The sequence below is a fragment of the Pleurodeles waltl genome, chromosome 1_1 (genome assembly GCF_031143425.1).
Source record: "Pleurodeles waltl isolate 20211129_DDA chromosome 1_1, aPleWal1.hap1.20221129, whole genome shotgun sequence".
Classification (NCBI taxonomy): domain Eukaryota; kingdom Metazoa; phylum Chordata; class Amphibia; order Caudata; family Salamandridae; genus Pleurodeles; species Pleurodeles waltl.
This window is the reverse complement of record NC_090436.1, coordinates 635274473-635296893: the sequence shown is the minus strand read 5'-3', so window position 1 is coordinate 635296893 and position 22421 is coordinate 635274473. Positions and strand designations below refer to the sequence as shown.

The following is a 22421-nucleotide window of genomic DNA, read 5'->3' as shown; positions in this document are numbered from 1 at the left end:
AGTACCATCTTGCCTGGCATGTTACCCCCATTTTTACATGTATGTCAGTTTGTTTTTGCTTGCCTCACTGGGATCCTGCTCGCCAGGACCCCAGTGCTCATAGTTTGTGGCCTGAATGTGTGTACCTGTGTAGTGACTGTGTCACTTACGCTCTGCTAATCAAAACCTCAGTGCTTATGCTTTCTCTACCTTTAAAATTGTCACTATAGGCTTATGACCATTTTCACCAATTCTAATTGGCACACTGGAACACCCTTATAAATCCCTAGTATATGGTACCTAGGTACCCAGAGTATTGGGGTTCCAGAAAATCCCTATGCGCTGCAGCATTTCTTTTGCCACCCATAGGGAGCTCAAACAAATCTTACACAGGACTGCCACTGCAGCCTGAGTGTAATAACGCACACGTTAGTTCAAAGCCATTATACACTGCACTTACGTAACTTATAAGACACCTATATGTCTAACCTTCACTTTGTGAAGGTTAGGTGCAAAGTTACTAAGTGTGAGGGCACCCAGACTTTGTGAGTGCGGGGACATCATTACACGCATGCACTACATATAGGTCAATACCTATATGTAGCTTCACAATGGTAATTCCTAATATGGCCATGCAACATGTCTAGGATCATGGAATTGTCCCCCCATGCCAGATCTGGTATTGGGGTGCCAATCCCATGCATCCTCGGGGCTCCACTATGGACCCCGGGTACTGCCAAACCAGCTCTATGCGGTTTTCTCTGCAGCTACTGCTGCTGCCACCCCACAGATAGGGTTCTGCCCTCCTGGGGTCTGGACAGCCCAGTCCTAGGGAGGCAGAACAAAGGACTGCCTCTGAGAGAGGGTGTTACACCCTCTCCCTTTGGAAATAGGTGTTAAGGGCTGGGGAAGAGTAGCCTCCTCCAGCCTCTGGAAATGCTTTGAAGGGCACAGATGGTGCCCTCTTTGCATAAGCTAGTCTACACCGGTTCAGGGAACCCCCCAGTCCCTGCTCTGGTGCAAAACTGGACAAAGGAAAGGGGAGTGACCACTCCCCTGTCCATCACCACCCCAGGGGTGGTGCCCGAGCTCCTCCAGTGTGTCCCAGACCTCTGCCATCTTGAATGCAGAGGTGTGAGGGCACAATGGAGACCTCTGAGTGGCCAGTGCCAGCAGGTGACGTCCGAGACCCCTCCTGATAGGTGCTTACTTCACTAGGTGGTCAATCCTCCTCTGAGGGCTATTTAGGGTCTCTCCAGTGGGCTTTTCCTCAGGTAACAACTTGCAAGAATTCACCAGAATTCCTCTGCACCTCTCTCTTTGACTTCTGCCAAGGATCGACCGCTGACTGCTCCATGACGCCTGCAAAACTGCAACAAAGTAGCCAGAAGACTACCAGTGATATTGTAGCACCTAATGCTGACGGCTTTCTCGACTGTTTCCTGGTGGTGCATACTTTGGGGGCTGCCTGCCTTCATCCTGCACTGGAAGCCACAAAGAAATCTCCTGTGGGCTGATGGAATCTTCCCCCTGCTCCAGCAGGCAACAAACTTCAGTGTCACCGGTACTCTGGGACCCCTCTCATCCTGACGGCCGTGGCCCCTGGAACACAGGTGGTGGACCCAAGTGACCCAGATTGTCCAGTGGGCCAACTGTCCAAATTTGGAGGAGGTAAGTCCTTGCCTCCCCTCTCCAGAGAGTAATCCTGTGCACCGCAAGAACTGCAGCTGCTAGGGCTTCTGTGCATTTTTGCAAGGAATCCTTTGTGCACAGCCTAGCCCTGGTCCCCAGCACTCCGTCTTGCATTGCTCAACTCGCTGAGTTGACCTCCGGCTTCATGGGACCCATTTTGTAGTTTTGAGATGACCGCTGTGCTCAATCTTCTTGAACCCGTGTTCAAAGACTTCTGCAGGTGCTGCCTTTTTGTGCGTGGGCTCTCTGTGTGGCTGAGGGCCCCCTCTGTCTCCTCACCCAAGCGGCGACATCCTACTTCTTCCTGGGCCCGGGCAGCACCCGTTTTCTTCAACCGTGACCTTTGCAGCTAGCAAGGCTTGTTTGCAGTCTTTCTCCAGAGACACAACTCTGCATCCTCCAGCACTCCGTGGGACATCTTCTGAACGAAGGAGAAGTTCCTAGCACCTTTCTTTGTTGCAGAATCTTCCGCTTCTTCCATCCGGAGGCAGCCATTTTACACCTTCAGCCGTGGTTTAGTGGGCTCCTGCCCCCCCGTGGACACTTTCACGACTCTTGGACTTGATCCCCTTCCTTTGCAGGTCCTCAGGTCCAGGAATCCGTCTTCAGTGCTTTGCAGTATGTTGTGGTCTTTGCAGAATCCTCTATCACGACTTTAATATGGGCTTGAAATTTACATACATAAAAAACTAGCAGTTGTGTATGACATTCATTGACCTCAAAACAGGTGAGTGAGTAATTTACAGCATCAGTGGCCACCAAACACTTTTGAAATACCCTGAACCAGTGTTTCTATTGTTGTTGTGGCTTCCCCGAACTATGCTGGGCCAGGGGTTTTCCCAGCCTCAAGTGCTCAGATTGCTTTGTGAACCTGGGTCAGGGTAATGGGTTTGTCTAATTCTTTTTTTATTTGGTCTGGGGTAATCTGAGGGCTGGTCCCACTTGTGCTATTTTGGTGAGGCAGTAGTTGATCATATTATTCGGATTGTTGTGCTTGTGTGTGTTTTGGATCTGCTTGCACACGTTGCTAGTGCAATAGTGTTGGCCAAGGAGTAAATGGTGCAGTATGATTTGTGTGTGACTACTTCATAGTAGTGGCTCAACTATAGAATTCCAAAAAGGTGCTCTGTGCTCATGGGGCCACACAGTATATAATAAGAAAGTGGGAGTAGCATAAGAAGGCAAAAGAACAATAATGACAGGTACCATGTCGGTGGCCTATTGGCGATCCCTCACCCACCGTCTGCCTTTCACCCCTTTTGTGGTCACGGACGGGGGAAACCACCGGACTAGGCTCATGCTAGCCACTGTCCTGCGCAAGCTCACTAAGCTATGCAAGGACGTGGGTGCGGTATCTTCAGACCTAGAGGGTTTGGATGCCAGGAGCCATCTGCCACCCAGCCCCAGCAGCTGCACCGTCCAAGTCCTCCTAGTTTGATTCTGCAGGACCATTCAGAAGGGCGATGCCCTGCCTTTTCAATCCTTTCCTCCCTCAATACCGACAACATATGAACGGCTGATGGAGGATCATTTGTCTCTGCTCTGAGAGGAAGTTACTGATCTCTTGGCTAAGGGAGCTATAGAAAGAGTCCCAATATCAGAAGTAGGCAGTTGTTGTTATTCATGCTACTTTCTGATTTCCAAAAAGAACAAGGGTCTTTGCCCTATGCTAGACCTACGGACTGTCAGTCTCTTCCTCAAGTTGCCCACGTTGGCTCAGGTCTTATCTGCCCTAAACAAAGAAGACTGGTTGGTAGTGCTGGACTTACAGGATACATATTTTCACACAGAGTATGCCCTTTCAATTGTGGGAACCCTTCCGCCTCTGCCAACATCCCAAGAACGGCTGACGGAGGGACCATCTCAATCTGTTCCATCAAGAAGTACAGGTTGTACTGGCCAAAGGAGCCTTGGAGAGGGTGCTCACTCCAGAAGTAGTTCAGTTAGTTACAGTCCACGTAAATGTGGTTTACTATCTGAAAAGAGCACACATTCACATGAAACTCTGTAAAAAGAATTAATCATTAGGACAGGAGTTCCTGCAACTGAATTAATCATCAGATCAACTATTTGCTTTTCGACAGTTACTCTACTGTCACGTTATCATAATGATATATTATGCACCAGTACTCCAATACAGGAAAAACATTTATTATAATTCAACATAAACATTAGGCAGAATATTTTTCAAGGGGCGCTAACACATAGTGCAACAAAGTGCTCCCCAAGTGAACAAACACCACAAAGAACTTCACTGTCATTAAACATTCATTAGTGTGAAAATATTTGACTATCCAGACAGCCTCCATATATTTTTATACAAATACATCCATAGGGAAGTTCATCTATCGAATGAAGGAAACATAAAGTCTGTCTTATTGTTTGTCGACGACTTTTCGACCCTTGTAGGGAGTATTAGGGTCTCATCAGGACAGAAAATGACCTGGGAAGTGGTTATAATAAGTCAGTAGTATATGCACTGGCCAACTGGAAATTTGCCCCATCTCAGTCCAGAAAAATTCTAAAGCAACTCAATAGGTGGTGAGTTGAATTAAGGAATATTATGCATGCTCTCATAGGCCTCTTAGGTATTATGTAGTCCAGGTGCCTTTTGAGGCACTTCAAAAAATAAGAAGTGCCTGTGGCTCTCTAGTCGCTGGTCCTCCCGATCAGACAGACAATTGAAAAGAAGTACCAGAAATAGGGCATGGTTTTTATTCCTGCTGCTTTCAGATACCCAGGAAGGATGGAAGCTTCCATCCTAGATAAGATCTTCATTTTCTTAACTACTTTCTGAGGAAAGAGAAATTCAGAATGCTCACATTGGCTACTGTTCTGTCTGCACTGGATCCTAGACAGTAGTGCTGGACCTGCAGGATGCATATTTTCGCATCCCTGTCCTGCTGCCCCACAGGATTTACCTGTGGATCATGGACGGCCATGACCATTTCCAGTTTGCTGTGCTCCCTTTCGGCCTTACCTGTGCCCCTCCGGTGTTTACAAAAGTGGTGGCGCTGGTTGTAGCCCATCTGCGGAGGTTGGGGGTTCTAGTCTTCTTCTACCTCTGTGACTGGCTGCTAAAGGTGCCACCCATCTCCAGACTCCTGCATTCTCTGGGGCTCTATATCAACCTGCTGAATTCACACCTGACCTCGTCTCAGAATCTCTCTTTCATCAGAGCCATTCTGGACACAGTGTGATTACACATCTATTCTCCTGAGTAGCGAGTTAGGGATATTGATTCTATGATCCAGACATTCCAGCCTCTATCCTGGATTTTGGTGAGACGGACTCTGAGGCAGCTAGGTCTCCTGGCCTCCTGTTGCTGAATCATGCCCAATGGTACCTCTGAGTTCTGCAGCAGGTGTTAACTGACAACACCACTACGTGTGGTATTGCAATATACAGGATGGAGTGGGGTCTTGGACCCTGTGCCAGGAAGCTCTTCACTTCTGGACTTGGCTAGAAAGTGTGGACATTTTCCTGGTTGTGCAGCACTGGTGGGCTCACTGAACTCTACAGCAGATTAATTCAGCCATTGGTGCCTCAAGTGGAACTCTGGACTACTGTACACCTTTCTGCCAATACCACTCCTACCCCCAGTTCTCAGGAAGATCAGAACTGACCGGGCCCAATTCATTCTAGTGGCTTCTGATTGTTCACAGAGAGTTTGGTATCCCAACATCCTGAGTATGAGCATCAGTCCTCCGATTAGGCTGCCACTGAGCCCTCCCCAACCACCCTACCCCGTGTCCCTTCCAGCCCCAAAGGCACCCCACTTGCAAGAATCTCTGTTGTGCACCTGAACCTGCGCACCCTCTACTTTCATGTGTGGAGATTGAGTGGTGTCAGTGGAGGGTTTTTGTTCTTCCTCCAGAGGTCTGTGATGTCATCTTGGTAGCCAGGCGTCCCTCCACTAAAACTGTATGCACCTGCTGATGTGATAAGGTTGTGGCTTGCCAGGTGGGACACCCTTTCTGCACCGCTGTTGGAGGTCGTGTTGGCTGTTTTGTCTTTAGCCCAGCAAAGCCTTGCCCGGGGCACTGTTAAAGGTTCCCTGCTGGCCATTTTGGCTTTTTTGTGGCTGATGGATCATCCCTTCCTGTTCAAGTCATCCATTGTGACTCGTTTTGTGAAAGGTTTGCAACACTTGTTCCTCCTACCCCTTTTGTGATGCCCGTTCTGTCATCAATTTGGTCCTCACATTTCTCATGTGCGCCCCCTTCAAGCTTCTATAGAGCTATGCTCACAGCTCTTAACCATCATACTGCTTTTATAGTGACCATTACATTGGCCAGACGGGTCAGTAAGCTTCAAGCTCTGACTGTGCACCCTCTGTAAACCAGCTTTTACCCTGACAAACTTGTTAGTCAGACATGTGCCTCCTTCCTGCTGAAGATAGCGTTCTTCAACATTGATCGCTCCAAGAACCATCAGGTTGACTATCAGCTCTTCACTGGGTACATTGGAGTGAAGAAGGACAAAGCTGTGCAGAAACGGATCATCTCTTAATGTGCTGTACTCTGCATTATTATATGCTGCACCCTAGCAAAGAAGCAGCCTTCTGAAGGCTTGCAGCCCAACTCCACAAGGGACAAGGCTTCTACAACTGTGTTGGCATGCGGGGTACCAGTCCTGGACATCAGCCTAGCTGCTACATTGTCCTCCCTTCACATGTTCACTAAACACTACTGCTTGGACAGCCAGGTCTGTTGAGATTGGCATTTTGCCTGCTCGGTCCACCAGGACATTTTGGTTTGAGTCATAGAACGTCCTCTGAGAATTTATTCTACAGTGAGGAATCTGTGGTTACTTTCAGTAATGCTTTTTCTGGTAGAGACTTTAACTTTAGATTCCTCACCAACCTGCTTATTCTCCCCGGTCTGTGCACTGGGCTTATCCACCTAAAGGTCTCATTAGGTACTGCATACTGGTCAAAGTATTTCTTTTTACATGGCTCCACGTTTGTGGCACAGAAATAGTCATGAAAGAAACTGATGGTATTGTGCCTGGGTGGTACTTATATGGGCACTGTGAAGTCGTGCGACACGAAGCAGAGCCAGTCAACACCACCTGCTGGCATGCAGAGGGTACTGTTCAAGATTTTGTGCATCCACTCTGAAGCCTGATGAATATTCTCAGGTGAGGAATCTGTGGTTAGATAGAGTTGCTACCAGGAAAAGTGTTTCCCAAGGTAAGTAACTTCTTTGCTAATTCAACCATATTCACTTGGTACGTAGGACATTCAAGTGCAAGAATAGTTGAGTCTTAAGATTGGCTGCTTAGTTAAACACATAAACAAGATGTTGATCCTCGTGGTGCTGAACAGCTCGTCATGTTGCTAGCTCATGAAAATAAGTATAAAGAGGAATCATCATTGAATGGAAGATACCTGATTCAGGTTTTTTGGAACTACAAGAATGTGTTTTATTTTATCAACTAATGTCTTATACATTTACCTAATTATAACTTTCAGAAAAGGTAACTAGTGTGTTTTTGTTAGGGATCAAAGTCTCCATCACCAAGACCCAACATGCCAGTACGTTACTTTATAATGAAGAGCAGTAACCTACGAAATCTTGAGATATCGCAGCAAAAAGGAATCTGGTCTACAACACCTAGCAATGAGCGTAAGCTAAATCGTGCTTTTTGGGAGAGCAGCACAGTTTATCTGGTGTTTTCTGTTCAAGGATCCGGACATTTTCAGGTGAGAAGCCTCTACCTGAGACTAGGAAATATATTAAAACTGAGTATGAAAGTATGTATCACTGAGCTAATCAGGGAAAAGTATGCTGTGCATGCATACTTATATGAAAGAATAATCTCTCTTCCTGTGTCCGCTAACAATATTCCTATATTTAAAAGCTGTAATGGTAAGACTTATCCATCTTTACCTGAATGTACTTGATCCACAAACCTTCTCCAAGAAATGTCACAGCCAAATGACAGTGGGGGTCATTATGACGGCAGTCGGACTGCCGTGGTCGTGGCGGTCCGGCCGCCACATTATGACCGACACCGCCAGGCTGCCTGCAGCCTGGCAATCCCAGCAGTTGTAATCTGCAAGCCTGTCCATGGCGGTTTGCACTGCCATGGAATGTGTGGCAGAATGGGGGATTTGGGGGCCCCCATGCACAGCCCCGTCGCGCATTCCACTGCCCAAATTACGGGCAGTGGTATGCGCGGCGGGTGCGGCTGCACCAGCTGCACTGCCACTTTGCTGCCGGCTCCTTTAGGAACTGGCTGCAATGTTATGGCCCTGTTCCCCACTGGGCCTGGGGGTGGAAACACTGTTTCTGCCCACAGGCCCAGTGGGGAAGTCAAATTAGGGCCAGAGGTGTTCAGGCCGCCCATGTGGCCTGATGGCGGGATGACTTTGACTGGCAGCCTCTACCACCCACCAAAGTCATATTGGGGGCCTATATGTGGTTCCAGGTTTAGTGCCATCCACCCAGTGTGTGTACAGTGCTGTTTGGTGCCATTGTGGCAGTTCTTGTTTTTCAGCACCCAACTGATGCAGGTTTGGAGTTTCACTGTTACCTTTACTGAATTCAAAACATTTTATGTGGTTCATAGTGGGTAAGCTGGGTCAATTTTGACTTCTCCAGGTGAAGGGTTTTAGTTCTCTAGAATGTGTTCCAAACATAGGTCAATATCTGACACCCACAACATATGCATGACTCTTCTTTCTATGTTGTGTGCTTCCATGGTTAACATAATGTAGGAAGCTAGCTCTCTATATAATGCACTAAAATGAAGTACACTCTACAGAAAGTCCAGTTGAAACCCCAATTGGTATTTGTTAGAAATTGAGTCTCTAGTTGGCAGAGGTATACACCCTTGTCCAAGTAGGGACCACAATCCTAGTCAGGGTAATTCTCACACACAATCCAAATTATCCTGTGCCCACCCTCTGGTAGCTTGGCACTGAGCAGTCAGGCTTAACTTAGGAGGCAATGTGCAAAATATTTGTGCAATAAGACATACAATAGCACAGTGAAAACACCACAAAAATACAACACGCAGGTTTAGAAAAATATAAGATATTTATCTGAATAAATTAAGGTCAAAACGATCAAGATTTGATAAGCACCTTTTTCAATGATAAGAAGAGTCTTAAGGGGGTCACTATGACCCCGGTGGTCGGTGGTAATGTGGCGATGGCACCGCCAACAGCACATTATGACATTGGTGGGTTGGCTGAAGCCATCCCGCCAGTGTAACACTCAGACCACCATGGCGGTATCAGCTGCCGGGCTGGAGATAGGAATCTCCAGCCCGGCGGCCGCTATTGTACCGCCTCAGGCATTTTGACCCTGCCTACCGCCATGGCTTCCGTGGAATTTGTAACGCCACAAAAACCAGGGCGGTAGGCCCTATCAGTGACAGGGAATTACTTCCCTGTCACTGATAGGAGGCCCCCTCCCTCCCAACAACTCCCCTGACACCCCCCTCCTTCCACACTCCCAATCCTCCACCTCCTACACACACACGCAGACATGCACCACACATACACACACTGACTTACACAGGCATACATACATGCATGCATCCATTCATTCATTCACACATCTGCACCACATTAACACACACAAGCAGACACGCATTCACATATCCATTCATACACTCATTCTCACACATGCATACACACAACACTACACATACATTTGCATTCACACACACACTCATGCACACCCCCCGACACAACACCCCTCTCCCCTGTCACAAACCCGACCTACCTGGATCCAGGGGGTCTTCCTGCAGGAGAGGGGACTGGGAGCTGCTACCGCCAGCAGCGCATGCCAGCAGAATTTTTATCATATTATTTCTCATTATATGCCTAGTGGCGGTCTATTGGCGTCTCGCTGCTGGTGGTAGCAGAGCCACCTTAATGCCATCCTCAAGCATGGCCACAGCCGAATTTTCGCCTTTCTAGTAGTGGAAATCCATCTGTGGTCATTATTCGGCAGACAGCTGTTAGCCGTGGCGACGGTCTTTTGGCGGCCATCGCAGCGGCGGTAGGCAATACTTACCGCCAATGTCGTAATGTAGGCCTTAAGTCTTTAAAAATCAACAAATGTCTCTTGTGTGCACAAAGTACTTGGTATGCATCAAAATTACATGCACGAAGACCGCAGAGGAGGAGAGTCATGTAAAAAGGAAGATGTGCATCGGATTTTGTGATGTGCACAGACGATGCGTCGATTCTTTCCACTTTGCAAGGGCTTTGCGTTGATTTCCGGCATGTAGTCTTGTATCCTCACTGGGATGTGGGGTCTTTTGATGCCTAGGGACAATGCGTGGAAATCCAGGGGTGCAGGATGAGGTAACAGGTGCTGCGTCGACCCGGTATGGTGATGCATAGGAGTTTCTGTCGCACGGCAGGTGCTGCGTCGATTCATCACATAGGAAGTCAAGCTGCGTCGTTCCGGCTCTGTGATGCATCGATCCGGTATGGCTGTCCATCAAAGTTCCGGTTGCAACGCAGGCGCTGTCTCGATCTCGACTTGGGGAGCTGGGCTGCGTCAATTCCGGTTCAGTGATGCAGCGTTTCTTTCACCGCTGAGCAGGCTGTGCGTCGATTGTCACCTCACAAGGAGCAGAGCCTCAGTGACACAGTTAGTCACTACACAGGGACACACATTTAGGCCACAAACTATGAGCACTTGGGACCTGGCTAGCAGGATGCCAGTGAGACAGGCAAAGACAAACTGACATACATGTAAAAATGGGGGTGACATGCCAGGCAAGATGGTACTTTCCTACAACCAAGGTGTGGCCTAGCATATTTTTTGATTAGGCCTGGACACCACTAATTTGGTTGGCCATTCTGTGGAGATCAGCATCATCATTAGATGACATACCTGAATGGTCTCCGCCGGATTTACCTTCGATGTCCAGGTGTCCTTAATGGAAATGTCCTGTCAAAAAGGCAGATAGGGCCCAGAAGCATTATAAAAAATGTAGGCAACTGCTTACTCCCTGTTTGTCCTCTCTGGTCCCTCAGTTGCTCCAGAAGTGTAGGAAGTTCTGAGACTACTAAAGGGGCTTCTGGTTTCATCACCAACCAAATTAACAGCCTGTGCAGACTTTTCAGGATACTACAGGCAGAGGTGGGCTTAAGGAACAATAACAGCAACGGCATCAGTCATCGTCAACCTCCTCTTCTGCTGCTCTTGAGTGAACAACTGCCCAGTAAGTGGCCAGATTCTACATTGCTTGTCCTACTGGCACTTTATCATGTCAGACCAGTGGGTCCTGCAAACTGTCTAAACTGGTAAAGACCTTCCCAGTCTGGCCACTCTGCCTAGTATGCCTCTAGTTTACACAGACTTCAGAAGATAATGCCAGTATCTTCTTCATGAAGGTGCTCATCAAGGATGCAATGAAGTGAATCTGTTGGGATGGAGCAAGTAGTGAGATGTTACTCACGGTACTTCTAGTCCCCACAAATGAGTGAGGCCTGAAGCCAGTTTAAACCACAAATATCTAACTTGTTCTTCAAGAAGAGAAGTTCAAGATGACAATGCTTTTCCAGATTCAGATGATCTTGTACTGTGCAGAAAGGATGGTTTCCTTTGATCTTCAAGACATCTACTTTCATGTGCCAGTATGTCAGTACCACAGGAAGTATTCCTGCTTTGTGGTTGGAGCTAACTACTTTCAGCTCAGCATCTTACCTTGTGGTCTTTACAAATGTTATATTAGTGGTTGTGGCCCATCTTTGCAGGTCAGTGGTACACTCAATCCTGTACTTTAACTGGCTGCTGAAGATGGGCTTGCCTTAGCTGGTTTCACATCAACTGCAGAGTATAATGTTGTTGTCTTCCCCTGAGCTTTCCAACAAGTCCAGATCCCATCTACAACCAAGGATCTAAAGCTCTGATGTGGCACTCAAAATTCAGCCTCCTCTTGATTTGTCACTTAGGGTTGACCTGCTCTCACAGCAGCATGTTCTTGTCCTCTACCCCAATCCCCAAATACAGGTCTGCATGCTTCGGGATTCAGTTGTGACTGCTAGAGTCTTTTTGTATACCAGTTGAAGTTTCGGACACCATCTTGGCAGTCAGGAAACTAACAAAAAATCAATTTATGAAACTTACTGGGACAAGTTTGTTCCATGGTGCATGTCAAAAGATCTAAATGCATATCAATTTTGGCTTTCTAACATTCTGCACTTTGTACTGTTGTTTGTCTGACCAGATCTGGCAGGTTATTTGGCTGCCTTACTTGCCTTATGATTCCCCTCAAGGTGCCTCCTATGTTTCAGTTGCCAGTAGTAGTGCATTTCTGAATGATTTGTTGTATTTATTTCCTTACTTATTCAGCGAGATCTGAATTTTGTGTTGACTTTTCTAATGTCATCCCCATTTAAGCTGATCTCTTTCTTAGTTTGAACACTGTCTTCTTAGTAACTTTGATTCTTAGGATCACAGAATTATGTCCCTTTTGCTCAGACCATTATACACAGTACTTCAACTTAAACAAAATGGTTCTTTCTACCTTCCATCTTTTATTTTCTTCCGGAAATGGCATCTGCCTTTTACATAGGCCAGTCCATTCAGTTTCTTTCCCCATCCTCATGGCAAAAAAAAAGATTACATTTACCTACATAGACTGGATCTCGGGCATTTGGTATCCTATCAAATCAACTGCACAACAGAGTTGATGATAGAATTTTGTGGACTTTGCTTGAACTAGGCAAGGCAATGGAGTTTCCAAACCAACATATCACTTACGGTCTTTCTTTAGATTAAGATCTCAGCACACTTCAGTCAGCTTTGTACCTAGTCAACAAGTGCCACAATGGCCTCTACCATTCTAATTAGAGGTGTTCAGGATACTGACATCTACCATGCATACATTTGCCAAGCATTACTGCTTCACTATTCAATCATATAGTGATGGATACTTTGTCCAGGCTATGTTACATTACTTTTTTGGACAATCAGCATTGCTCGATCCCACAGGGCTTTGATTTGGGTTTCATTCATAAGGTGATTAATCTGCAGGAATATACATCCATTAGAACAGTGGTTCCCAACCTGTTGTCCAGGGACCCCTGGGGGTCCGTCCGCGAAACCTCCTCAGGGGTCCACGATTGCTTAGAAAATGTATTTATATTAACAGGTTTGCTGCCCAGCTTTTAATAATGAGTCCGTCAGGGGTCCCCGGATTCCGGTAGTGATTCAGTGGGGTCCCCGGGTTCCAGTGATGATAAAGTGGGGGTCCACAGAAGTCAAAAGGTTGGGAACCACTGCATTAGAAGGTAAAGGGCCAGATGTATCAAGATTCCAGTTAGAGATTCTCAAATTGCGATTTTTAAGAAATCGCAATTTAAGAAATGCAAAAAGCGATGTATCAAATTTGAAAAGCACTATTAGAGATTTCTTAAAATTTGCAAACACAATTTGCGAGACGCAAATACCGAATTGCAAAAAAAAATCCTATACGGTAATTGAAAATCGCAAATTGCGAATACTCAGCAGATACAAATATACTAACAAATAAACTGTTCTGGTGAACTACATAATGTTTCTAAATATTCCTCGCCTTAATACCACCCTTCAGGCGCCAGGCTGGATCTAGAAACGTTTCCCCCTAAAACTGCCTTCCAGTGTTACCAGAGGGCACCACACAGCTTTAGTCACATTTCTGCTTGCTGGATGTGACTGCATTGTATATCAGGTGCTAACTGGCATGCTGCTGTCATAGAATATGACGTCGGATTGCATATGGGTCGGTGATCAGGAGGACCACCACCAACAAGCACAAGCAGCTGCAACTGGAGTTGAATATTTGCAGAGGTAAAGAGGGCCAGCAAGGTCCTGGGGACTCGACCCTTGGAGGGGAGTCCGGGCTGACCCTTAGAAGACAGGAGAGCCAGCAGAAGCTGTAAGAGCCCCCACATGCAACCCACTGACAGGAGGCACAGTAAGTCCAAGTGAGGCACAGGCAGCACACCTGAACAGGAGTCCCACGTCGCTGGAGCAGCAGAGAAGAGACTGTCCTTGCAGTGAGGGCCGGGGCTACTTGGAGACTGAAGATCCCTGGGAGCAGCAGTCAACAAGCCTTGGTTGCCGCAGTAGTCGCGGTGCACAGGGCATGTCCATAAGCGATTGCTGGACATCCCAGGAAAAGCCAGACTTCCTCAACCAAGTGTGGTGCCTTAAGGCCACAATCAACGCAACCGATCTGCCTAGTGAGTCGGTCGTGTTTAGCACAGGAATTCTGTCTTGGAGGAAAAGGCAAGGGCTCACTGTCTCCCAAGTTAGACAGAAGGCAGACAGGACCCTGAACCACCACCTGTGTGGGAGAATCTTTGCAAGTCAAGAGGACAGCAGATCCCAGCAGCTGGATGTCATTGCCTTAGGCGCCTGTGGATGGAGGAGAGTGACTCCTTCACTCCAAGGGAGATTCCTTCATGCTTCTTTGGTGCAGCTGAAGCCGTGGAAATGTTGCAAGTTGCTGACAGGAGCCACGGATACAATGTTGCAAGGAGAGGTCCTCTCAGTGTTGCAGTCTTGTTTGGTTCCTGTGAAGTCCAACAGCGGTTTCGGTGGTTAGGAGCAGGAGAGGTTGATGCAGAGGAGCCTGGTGTAGTTTTGCAGGCTGAATCCGGGGTCCCACCCGCAAGGGAGTCCCTAAATAGCCCTAACAGGGGGCTTGGTCACTCTGCAGGGTGACCACCTATCAGAGGGTGTCACTGGTGTCAGTCACCTTTTCTGACCAACTAACTGCTTCTAGTGGCTCTACAGACTGCTTAAGGTCAGCCTGGACTGCTCTCCACGGGTCGAGTCCCCTGGACCTCGCTGGTCCTCTTCTTCTCTGCAAACCCTCTTCTGCCCAGATTCATGTTTGGCAAGATTTGTTGGTGGTCTTCCTCACAACTGACCATCTGCAACCCAGCGTCCTGCATGAGACATCTTCTACACGACTCCAAGGACCTCTCTGCAGCTCCTCGTTCCATAGCTGATCCTCGTCCTCCCTCATCAACCCAGATCTTTATCCACAGAAGGGTGGGTAGTGGTTCCTGCCCCACCTGGACACTCCAACGTGGACTGGAATCTGTCCCCTTCTTTTGCAGGTCCTTTTCATCCTGAATACACCATTGGGTTCCCAGGGACTGGTCTTGGTCTTGCAATCTTCCTTTTTCAAGTCCCTTTGTTAGTCTCTGGGAGGACCAGGTAACTTACCTCTTCTCTCCTGGTCGCTGGGGATCATCTAGGTACTCAGCTCTTGGGGTTCTGAGTTCTCCCAGCTCCCTTCTAACTACTCCACATCCCATTCGACTATTTTAGTATATGGTTTGGCATCCCAAAAGGGCCCTTACTATTTTCTGCTATTTCTTGCCAATGCTTGTTATTTTCCTGTGCTAAGTCCTAGTACTTGGGGGTGGAGCTTGCCGAGCCGCAAGATGGCCGCATTGTAGCGAAGCTCCGCCGGCTACCCCACGATCCGGACAAAATCCTGCGGGCCACACCCGATGTCTCGGGTTTCCCAAAGTGGCAATCACTACACAAGATACTGGAGGGAAGATTGAGGCCGTCGGGCGCCTCCAGAGTGGTCCGGGGCGATTGCTGAGCCGGGCAGAGGTGCTGAGGGCGTGGGCCGAGGCCGGGCAGAAACGGCCTGGATGGGACGCGGCAGTGCTGGGGTGCGCTCGCGCGCGCGCCACGGGTAATATCCGGCGGCGACTGGGGGTGTGCTTGGCCATACCCGGGATCTGCGGTGGGATGCGGCCAGGGAAATCCCCGGGCAGAACAGCGAGGCGGCGGCGGCGGCCTCCGTGGTGGGCCGCTTGTGCGCAACGGTGTGCCGGCTGCACGGAGAGAGGCGGAGAGGCCGCTACGAGGACCTCGAGGTGAGGCGCCGGCAAAACCGAATTAGACGCAGAGGCCCTCTGCTCTACGTAGACAGAGCCAGACAGGTCTGCTCTGCAAAAACAAGGATGAACATGGTCCAGGGATGACACTGCTGTGCTTGCCGGAGTAGCTTAGGGAGCGAGTTCAATTTTGACGGAAGCAGGCCCCTACGAATACGAACCTTGGCACTCTGAATGTTACTGGGCCCCGGGTCAGACATCGCAAAGTCGGTGGATGACTGGAGCGCTGATTGAGCCGGGGCGCGCCTCACTTAAACAAAGCCTGAACTGAACCCCCTGTTCGGATGTGTGAGCCCTGCGGAGTTGCCCTCGGCTGTGGTGGGGACACCGCGCCTACAACACTGTAATAACTCAATAAGTAAATTTACTGGAGACGGTGGGATCACTGCACAGAGGAGAAACTAACACGTGGCACCATGGGGAAATCCGACAAAGCCCAGGCTAAGCTACACTTTGAGCGGCGTAAAACGATCAGCCAAGCCGGGGAGGGCACAGAGACTGAGCTGGAAAAGTCTTCAGAGGTCCCTGCTCATGAAGATCAAGACCTGCGGCATATTTTGGCAGCTATGCAACAAACTTTAACCCAAATAGATGGTAAAATCGACTCTCTATCGTATCGCATGGACAGAATGTCGGAGCGGCTAGATAAGCAGGCGAAGCGTTTGGACCAAACGGAGAGAAGAGTATCAACTGTGGAAGATGGGCAAACAGCACTTGCCACTGGACAACTAAAGGTTAGCACAGAGCTGGGTACTCTCAGACACAAGATGGATGACTTGGAGTCCCGCTCTCGAAGGAATATTCGCATTGTAGGAATAGCGGAGTCCACATCGATTGCAAACATGGAGAACTTCATCGAAAACCTGCTGATCCAGCTGCTGGGTCGGGACACCTTTTCGGCGATCTTCGTGGTGGAACGTGCACATAGATCCATGTCAACTCGCCCTCCGTCTGGGACTCCACCTTGTCCGGTGAATGCGAGACTGCTGAACTATAGAGACCGGGACACGGCGCTGACTTTGCAATATGAAGGGATGTCCCTCTCGCTATACCCGGACTTCACACTGCAGGTACAGGAAGCGAGAAAGCAATTTCTGGCAGGGAAGAAACAACTAAGGGCACTGCAACTGGACTACAGAATGTTATACCCAGCCAAATTGAGAGTGGATGTGGACGTAAGTACAATATTTTTTACTGATCATAAAAAACTGGAACAATTTGTGAATCGTAAGCAAGCAGCTAAAAGATATGCTCCAGGAGCTGATCCGGCGGATGATTAGTCAATGTTGATGGTTTGATTGTAAATTATTCCTGTTGAGATTTGATTAGAGCACTAACTCTGTGAAAGGTGAGTTAATTATAGGCATAGACCTATTGCGCAGGGTTCTTAACCATCAGAATAGTTTTGAGGTCATTTTATGGTAGCGGTTAGCCATACGCGATCCACTCACCAGATATTTCATGCCCCGGGGCATTGAAGTGGTCCGTTGGTAATACGTACAGGTTGCCGGCATAACAGAATTATTAGTTAAGGCGAAGCAACATCCGCCTTCATGTGTGATCCACTTATAGTTTTGTTGGGGATTGGTTTAAATTGGGTAGGAGGTGGGGAGATTCTGGGAGTAATAACTAGTTGGGCAGGTTGGGGAATGGCCTATTGTGGGTGGGGGTGGGTGTGCGCGAAGTTGTTGAAACTGTAATGTTTGAAAAGTTATATATGGTGAAGCAGACAAAATGCAGACGAGTACTGTGCACGGTCGGATCTAGAAAATCAACTAGGGGAATTAGATGGCTCCAGCGCATACCACTACTGATTTGCAAAACGGTCCTCATAGGCTTAGGTTGCTTACCTGGAATGTGAGGGGACTTAACGATGCACGTAAAACTCGCAAGGTAGTTGCATACTTACTTCGACACAAGGTTGATATTGCAGTTCTGCAGGAAACACACTTGGCCCCGAACAGCCCTATGCTCACTCCTCGTAGAATGCAGGGGCAGTTCTTGGCTGCAGGTTACACAACTCACTCTAGGGTGGTCCTATTGTGGGCCTCCCGTGCATCTGCCATTGACTTTGGGAGTGTGGAAATAGACCCTGGAGGACGATATGTGGCGGCAAAATGTAAGGGGAGAACTTTAACCTTTTTACTAATAGGAATATATGGACCGAATTACAACGACCCTCAGTTCTACAGAGACCTAGCGGCGTGGGCAGTGAGATGTGGGGACCTCCCACAGCTTTGGTGCGGAGACTTTAACTGCACGCTTACTCCCGCACTAGTTAGATCGGGTGGTAGAGCCAGGGGCCCGGCTGCTGGCGCACGCGCAATACTAGACATATCGGATAATATGGGATTGGTGGATGTCTGGAGAGATAGACACCCAGAGAGAGGAGGCTATACTCATTCTTCAGCAGCTCACGACTTGTACACACGTATAGATTTATGGTTAGTCTCCCGTAGCCTGTTACACAGAGTGACACCCAAAGCTCCTTGGCCTCGAACTTATTCAGACCATTTACCGGTTCCAATATTACTGACAGTAGGTCCTATACCATGTCCACTGTTCTCGAGGAGGGTCCCTCCATGCTCACTGACAGACACCGCATTCAGAGAGGAATTGGCCAGTGCAATCGGGGAATTTTTCCAGCTTAATAAAGGGTCAGTCACCCGAGTAAGCATAGTCTGGGAAACATTTAAGGTGTACATAAGAGGGATCACTATGTCTGGTCATGCGGGTGTACTCTGGTCGATACAAAGGCGACTACAACTACTTGAAGGAGAACTACCCCAACTAGAGCAAGAACACCGTGACACTGCGGATGTACATATATTAGGACATTTCCGTGCAAAGTTACAAGAATTTAAAGAGACTGCCCTCTCTGAGATTCGACATATGGGGAAGTATGCTGTTGCCCGAGTGTATGGGGAGGGCGACAGACCTGGCAGAGTTCTAGCAAATTTAATCCGCCCCAGTCGAAGTGCCAATCTAATTAACAATGCGGTAGCTGCTGATGGTAGTGTGATCGGTGACCCTGAGAAGGTAGCTACTAGATTTCGCGAATATTACCAAACTTTATACACTACCAAAGGTGACCCTGATCCAAATGCTATAAGGGACTATCTCACTCACATTGTACTGCCGAAGCTGTCGGAGGTCGATAGAGAGGCTCTGGGGGCACCATTTACTGTGGGTGAAATAGCAAAGGCGTTGGGGGGAATGGCTGAAGGTAAGGCCCCTGGCCCTGATGGCTTGACTGTATATTTCTACAAAGCATACCAAACTTTGATACTCCCACATTTAAAAGAGGTGTTTGAGGAGATGGTGGCGGGCGGGTGCATGCCTCCATCAATGCGGGAAGCTATGAAAATCACACTACTTAAACCAGGGAAACCACCTGAACAATGCTCCTCCTATAGACCACTATCGTTGTTGAATGTAGATGTCAAAATATATGCTAAAATTTTTGCAGACCGACTGGCCAGGGTGTTGCCCCTACTGATTAAACCAGAGCAGGCAGGGTTTGTCCCTGGCCGTAATTTAACTATGAACCTACGCACCTTATATGGCAATATACAAAAATATTAACCCCGATATACAAGCTGTAGCGGTCTTTCTAGATGTGGAAAAGGCATTTGACTCGGTAGAGTGGGACTTCTTGTGGGCTGCGCTGTGGCGGTTCGGAGTAGGGGACACGTTTCTGCACCTGATAGCCACATTGTACAGGGACCCCCGAGCCAAAGTCCAGTTCAACGGCACAGTAACGGAAGCGTTAGACATCACCAGAGGTACCAGACAAGGATGCCCACTTTCCCCCTTATTATATGCATTGGCAGCGGAACCTTTGGCTTGTGCCTTGAGGGAATATCATGGCCTTAATTTTAAACATTATACAGTTGTGATTTCTGCATACGCTGATGACACCTTATTGTATATCAAAGACCCAGGGCGCAACGCCACCCCGATGCTCCAAGAAATAGTGCGATATGCGCACTGTCCGGACTTAAAGTCAACTGGGGAAAATCAATGATGTTTCCACTGACTCCGGTCACAAAGCAGGCAGAGGTGGGTTTCCCACTTAGATGGGAAACTGGGTCAGTTAGATATCTGGGAATTAAAGTACATACTGACCCTAATATTGTTGTAATGGATAATTATGACACAGCGATGGCGAAATTGGCGACTGATGTGGAGAGATGGATTCGGCTCCCATTATCCTTCGCCTGGTCGTGTAGCGCTGATGAAAATGGTGGTATTACCACGCTTTCTCTTCCTATTCCAGAATATACCGATGGTGCTGCCCAGAAAATATTTCGCCACATTAAGATCATTACTGTTAAGACTAGCCTGGGCAGGCAAGCAACCCCGGGTGCAGTGGCGTGTACTAACCTTACCATACGAAATGGGCGGGCTGGGGGCCCCAGATCTAGAGACCTATAGTCGGGCTGCGGTGGCGCAGGTTTGGCTTCACGGGCCGGATGACACCCCATTTCTTAAAATAGAGAGAGAGCTAGCCTCGCCGGTCCCGTTACGGGGCGAGATATATTGCACCCCGAGCAGGTGATATAAAGTATTGGCCTCCCTGGACTCAGTGGCGAAAGCATGGCAGGAACTCGTACATAGGCAGGGATTGGCTTTATTGTACTCTCCACATGTGCTGTTGAATTGTTGCACTTGGTTTCCACTTTGGTGTGATTGTAAGTTGATACACACACTGAGCGAACTAGGCATTAACACGATGGGAGATTTATTTGAAAACAACATAATGAAACACTGGGAGCGGGTGAGGAACGAGTCTGTTGTGCCGACCCCCCTACATCAATTTCAGTATTATAGGGCACGGCATGCACTGGTGCAGCTTTTAGGTGAAGACATGCAGGAACCCCGAGGTCATGTCACTCTCTTTGGTCCTGCAGGGGAGTTGTTTGCGACGCTTGGTGTCCCGCCTCTATGCACAGATGCAGGAATCACGGGCCCACAAGCTCTCAAAAGCCCGATTGGAGTGGCCAAGAAATCTGGGTGTGCAGATTAGGGACATGCAGTGGCGTTACTGTTGTGCTAAAACATGCTCTGTTTCCTTGAATGGTAGGCACCGACTTATCCACTTCAAATTCCTTAACAGAATATATTATACCCCACTCCGCCTGCATACATATGGACTGCGCGACAGTGCGAACTGCCCAAGATGTGGGGCGGAACGGGCTGATTTCCTACATATGGCCTGGACGTGTGAAAGAGTGCAAGGCTTCTGGAGGGCAGTTATTAACGAATTAGGAGCTATGGTTGGGGAACCAATAGATGCTGGACCGTTCTTGGCACTTGTGGGATGGGATGGCCATTTACTGAGGGCTACTCGCAGATTGGTGGCAATTGGGTTGTTGCTTGCTAAGCGCAGGGTTGCCATGCGGTGGGACCATGGACCGATCCCTAAAGTGGATGAGTGGCACAGAGATATGGCGTATTGTAACACACAAACAGATAATTACAGCGAGCTACTTCCCCCTTCAAATAGGCCAGCGAAATTCTAGGATGTATACAAACAATACCTTATAGGAAAAGAAAGGGGGGAACCAGAGGGTGAGAAACGTGAATGACATATTGAACATGGTTATTGATATATGTAAATGTTGAACTTACCTGTTATAATTATACACGGTTGAAAGTCTCTGTATTGAATGGTTCTGGAGGGTGAAGTCTATCCATTAGGAGGATACAATATGGCATATGGATTGTACGAGTCTGCAAATGCATGATCTTATTCTACTGCTTCACTTGTTTGCATAAAAGTATAAATAAAGTTAAAAAATAAATAAAGTCCTAGTACTTTCTGTGTGTATATATACAGGGAGTGCAGAATTATTAGGCAAGTTGTATTTTTGAGGATTAATTTTATTATTGAACAACAACCATGTTCTCAATGAACCCAAAAAACTCATTAATATCAAAGCTGAATATTTTTGGAAGTAGTTTTTAGTTTGTTTTTAGTTTTAGCTATGTTAGGGGGATATCTGTGTGTGCAGGTGACTATTACTGTGCATAATTATTAGGCAACTTAACAAAAAAATATATATTCCCATTTCAATTATTTATTATTACCAGTGAAACCAATATAACATCTCAACATTCACAAATATACATTTCTGACATTCAAAAACAAAACAAAAACAAATCAGTGACCAATATAGCCACCTTTCTTTGCAAGGACACTCAAAAGCCTGCCATCCATGGATTCTGTCAGTGTTTTGATCTGTTCACCATCAACATTGCGTGCAGCAGCAACCACAGCCTCCCAGACACTGTTCAGAGAGGTGTACTGTTTTCCCTCCTTGTAAATCTCACATTTGATGATGGACCACAGGTTCTCAATGGGGTTCAGATCAGGTGAACAAGGAGGCCATGTCATTAGATTTCCTTCTTTTATACCCTTTCTTGCCAGCCACGCTGTGGAGTACTTGGACGCGTGTGATGGAGCATTGTCCTGCATGAAAATCATGTTTTTCTTGAAGGATGCAGACTTCTTCCTGTACCACTGCTTGAAGAAGGTGTCTTCCAGGAACTGGCAGTAGGACTGGGAGTTGAGCTTGACTCCATCCTCAACCCGAAAAGGCCCCACAAGCTCATCTTTGATGATACCAGCCCAAACCAGTACTCCACCTCCACCTTGCTGGCGTCTGAGTCGGACTGGAGCTCTCTGCCCTTTACCAATCCAGCCACGGGCCCATCCATCTGGCCCATCAAGACTCACTCTCATTTCATCAGTCCATAAAACCTTATAAAAATCAGTCTTGAGATATTTCTTGGCCCAGTCTTGACGTTTCAGCTTGTGTGTCTTGTTCAGTGGTGGTCGTCTTTCAGCCTTTCTTACCTT

General features: G+C 47.8%; 1 protein-coding gene across 4 annotated transcripts in view; it reads left to right on the top strand.

Moving 5' to 3' along the window:
- Positions 1 to 22421, top strand: part of YTHDC2 (YTH N6-methyladenosine RNA binding protein C2) — a 999369-nt gene that overhangs the window by 864101 nt on the left and 112847 nt on the right. For 2 of the 4 annotated variants that reach the window (XM_069226518.1, XM_069226514.1), the window contains exon 28: positions 7175 to 7378. The exons of the other annotated variants lie outside the window; for them this stretch is intronic. In XM_069226518.1, coding sequence (XP_069082619.1) covers positions 7175 to 7378 — 204 coding nt within the window. The remainder of the gene's footprint in view (positions 1 to 7174; positions 7379 to 22421) is intronic. 4 annotated transcript variants of the gene reach the window in all.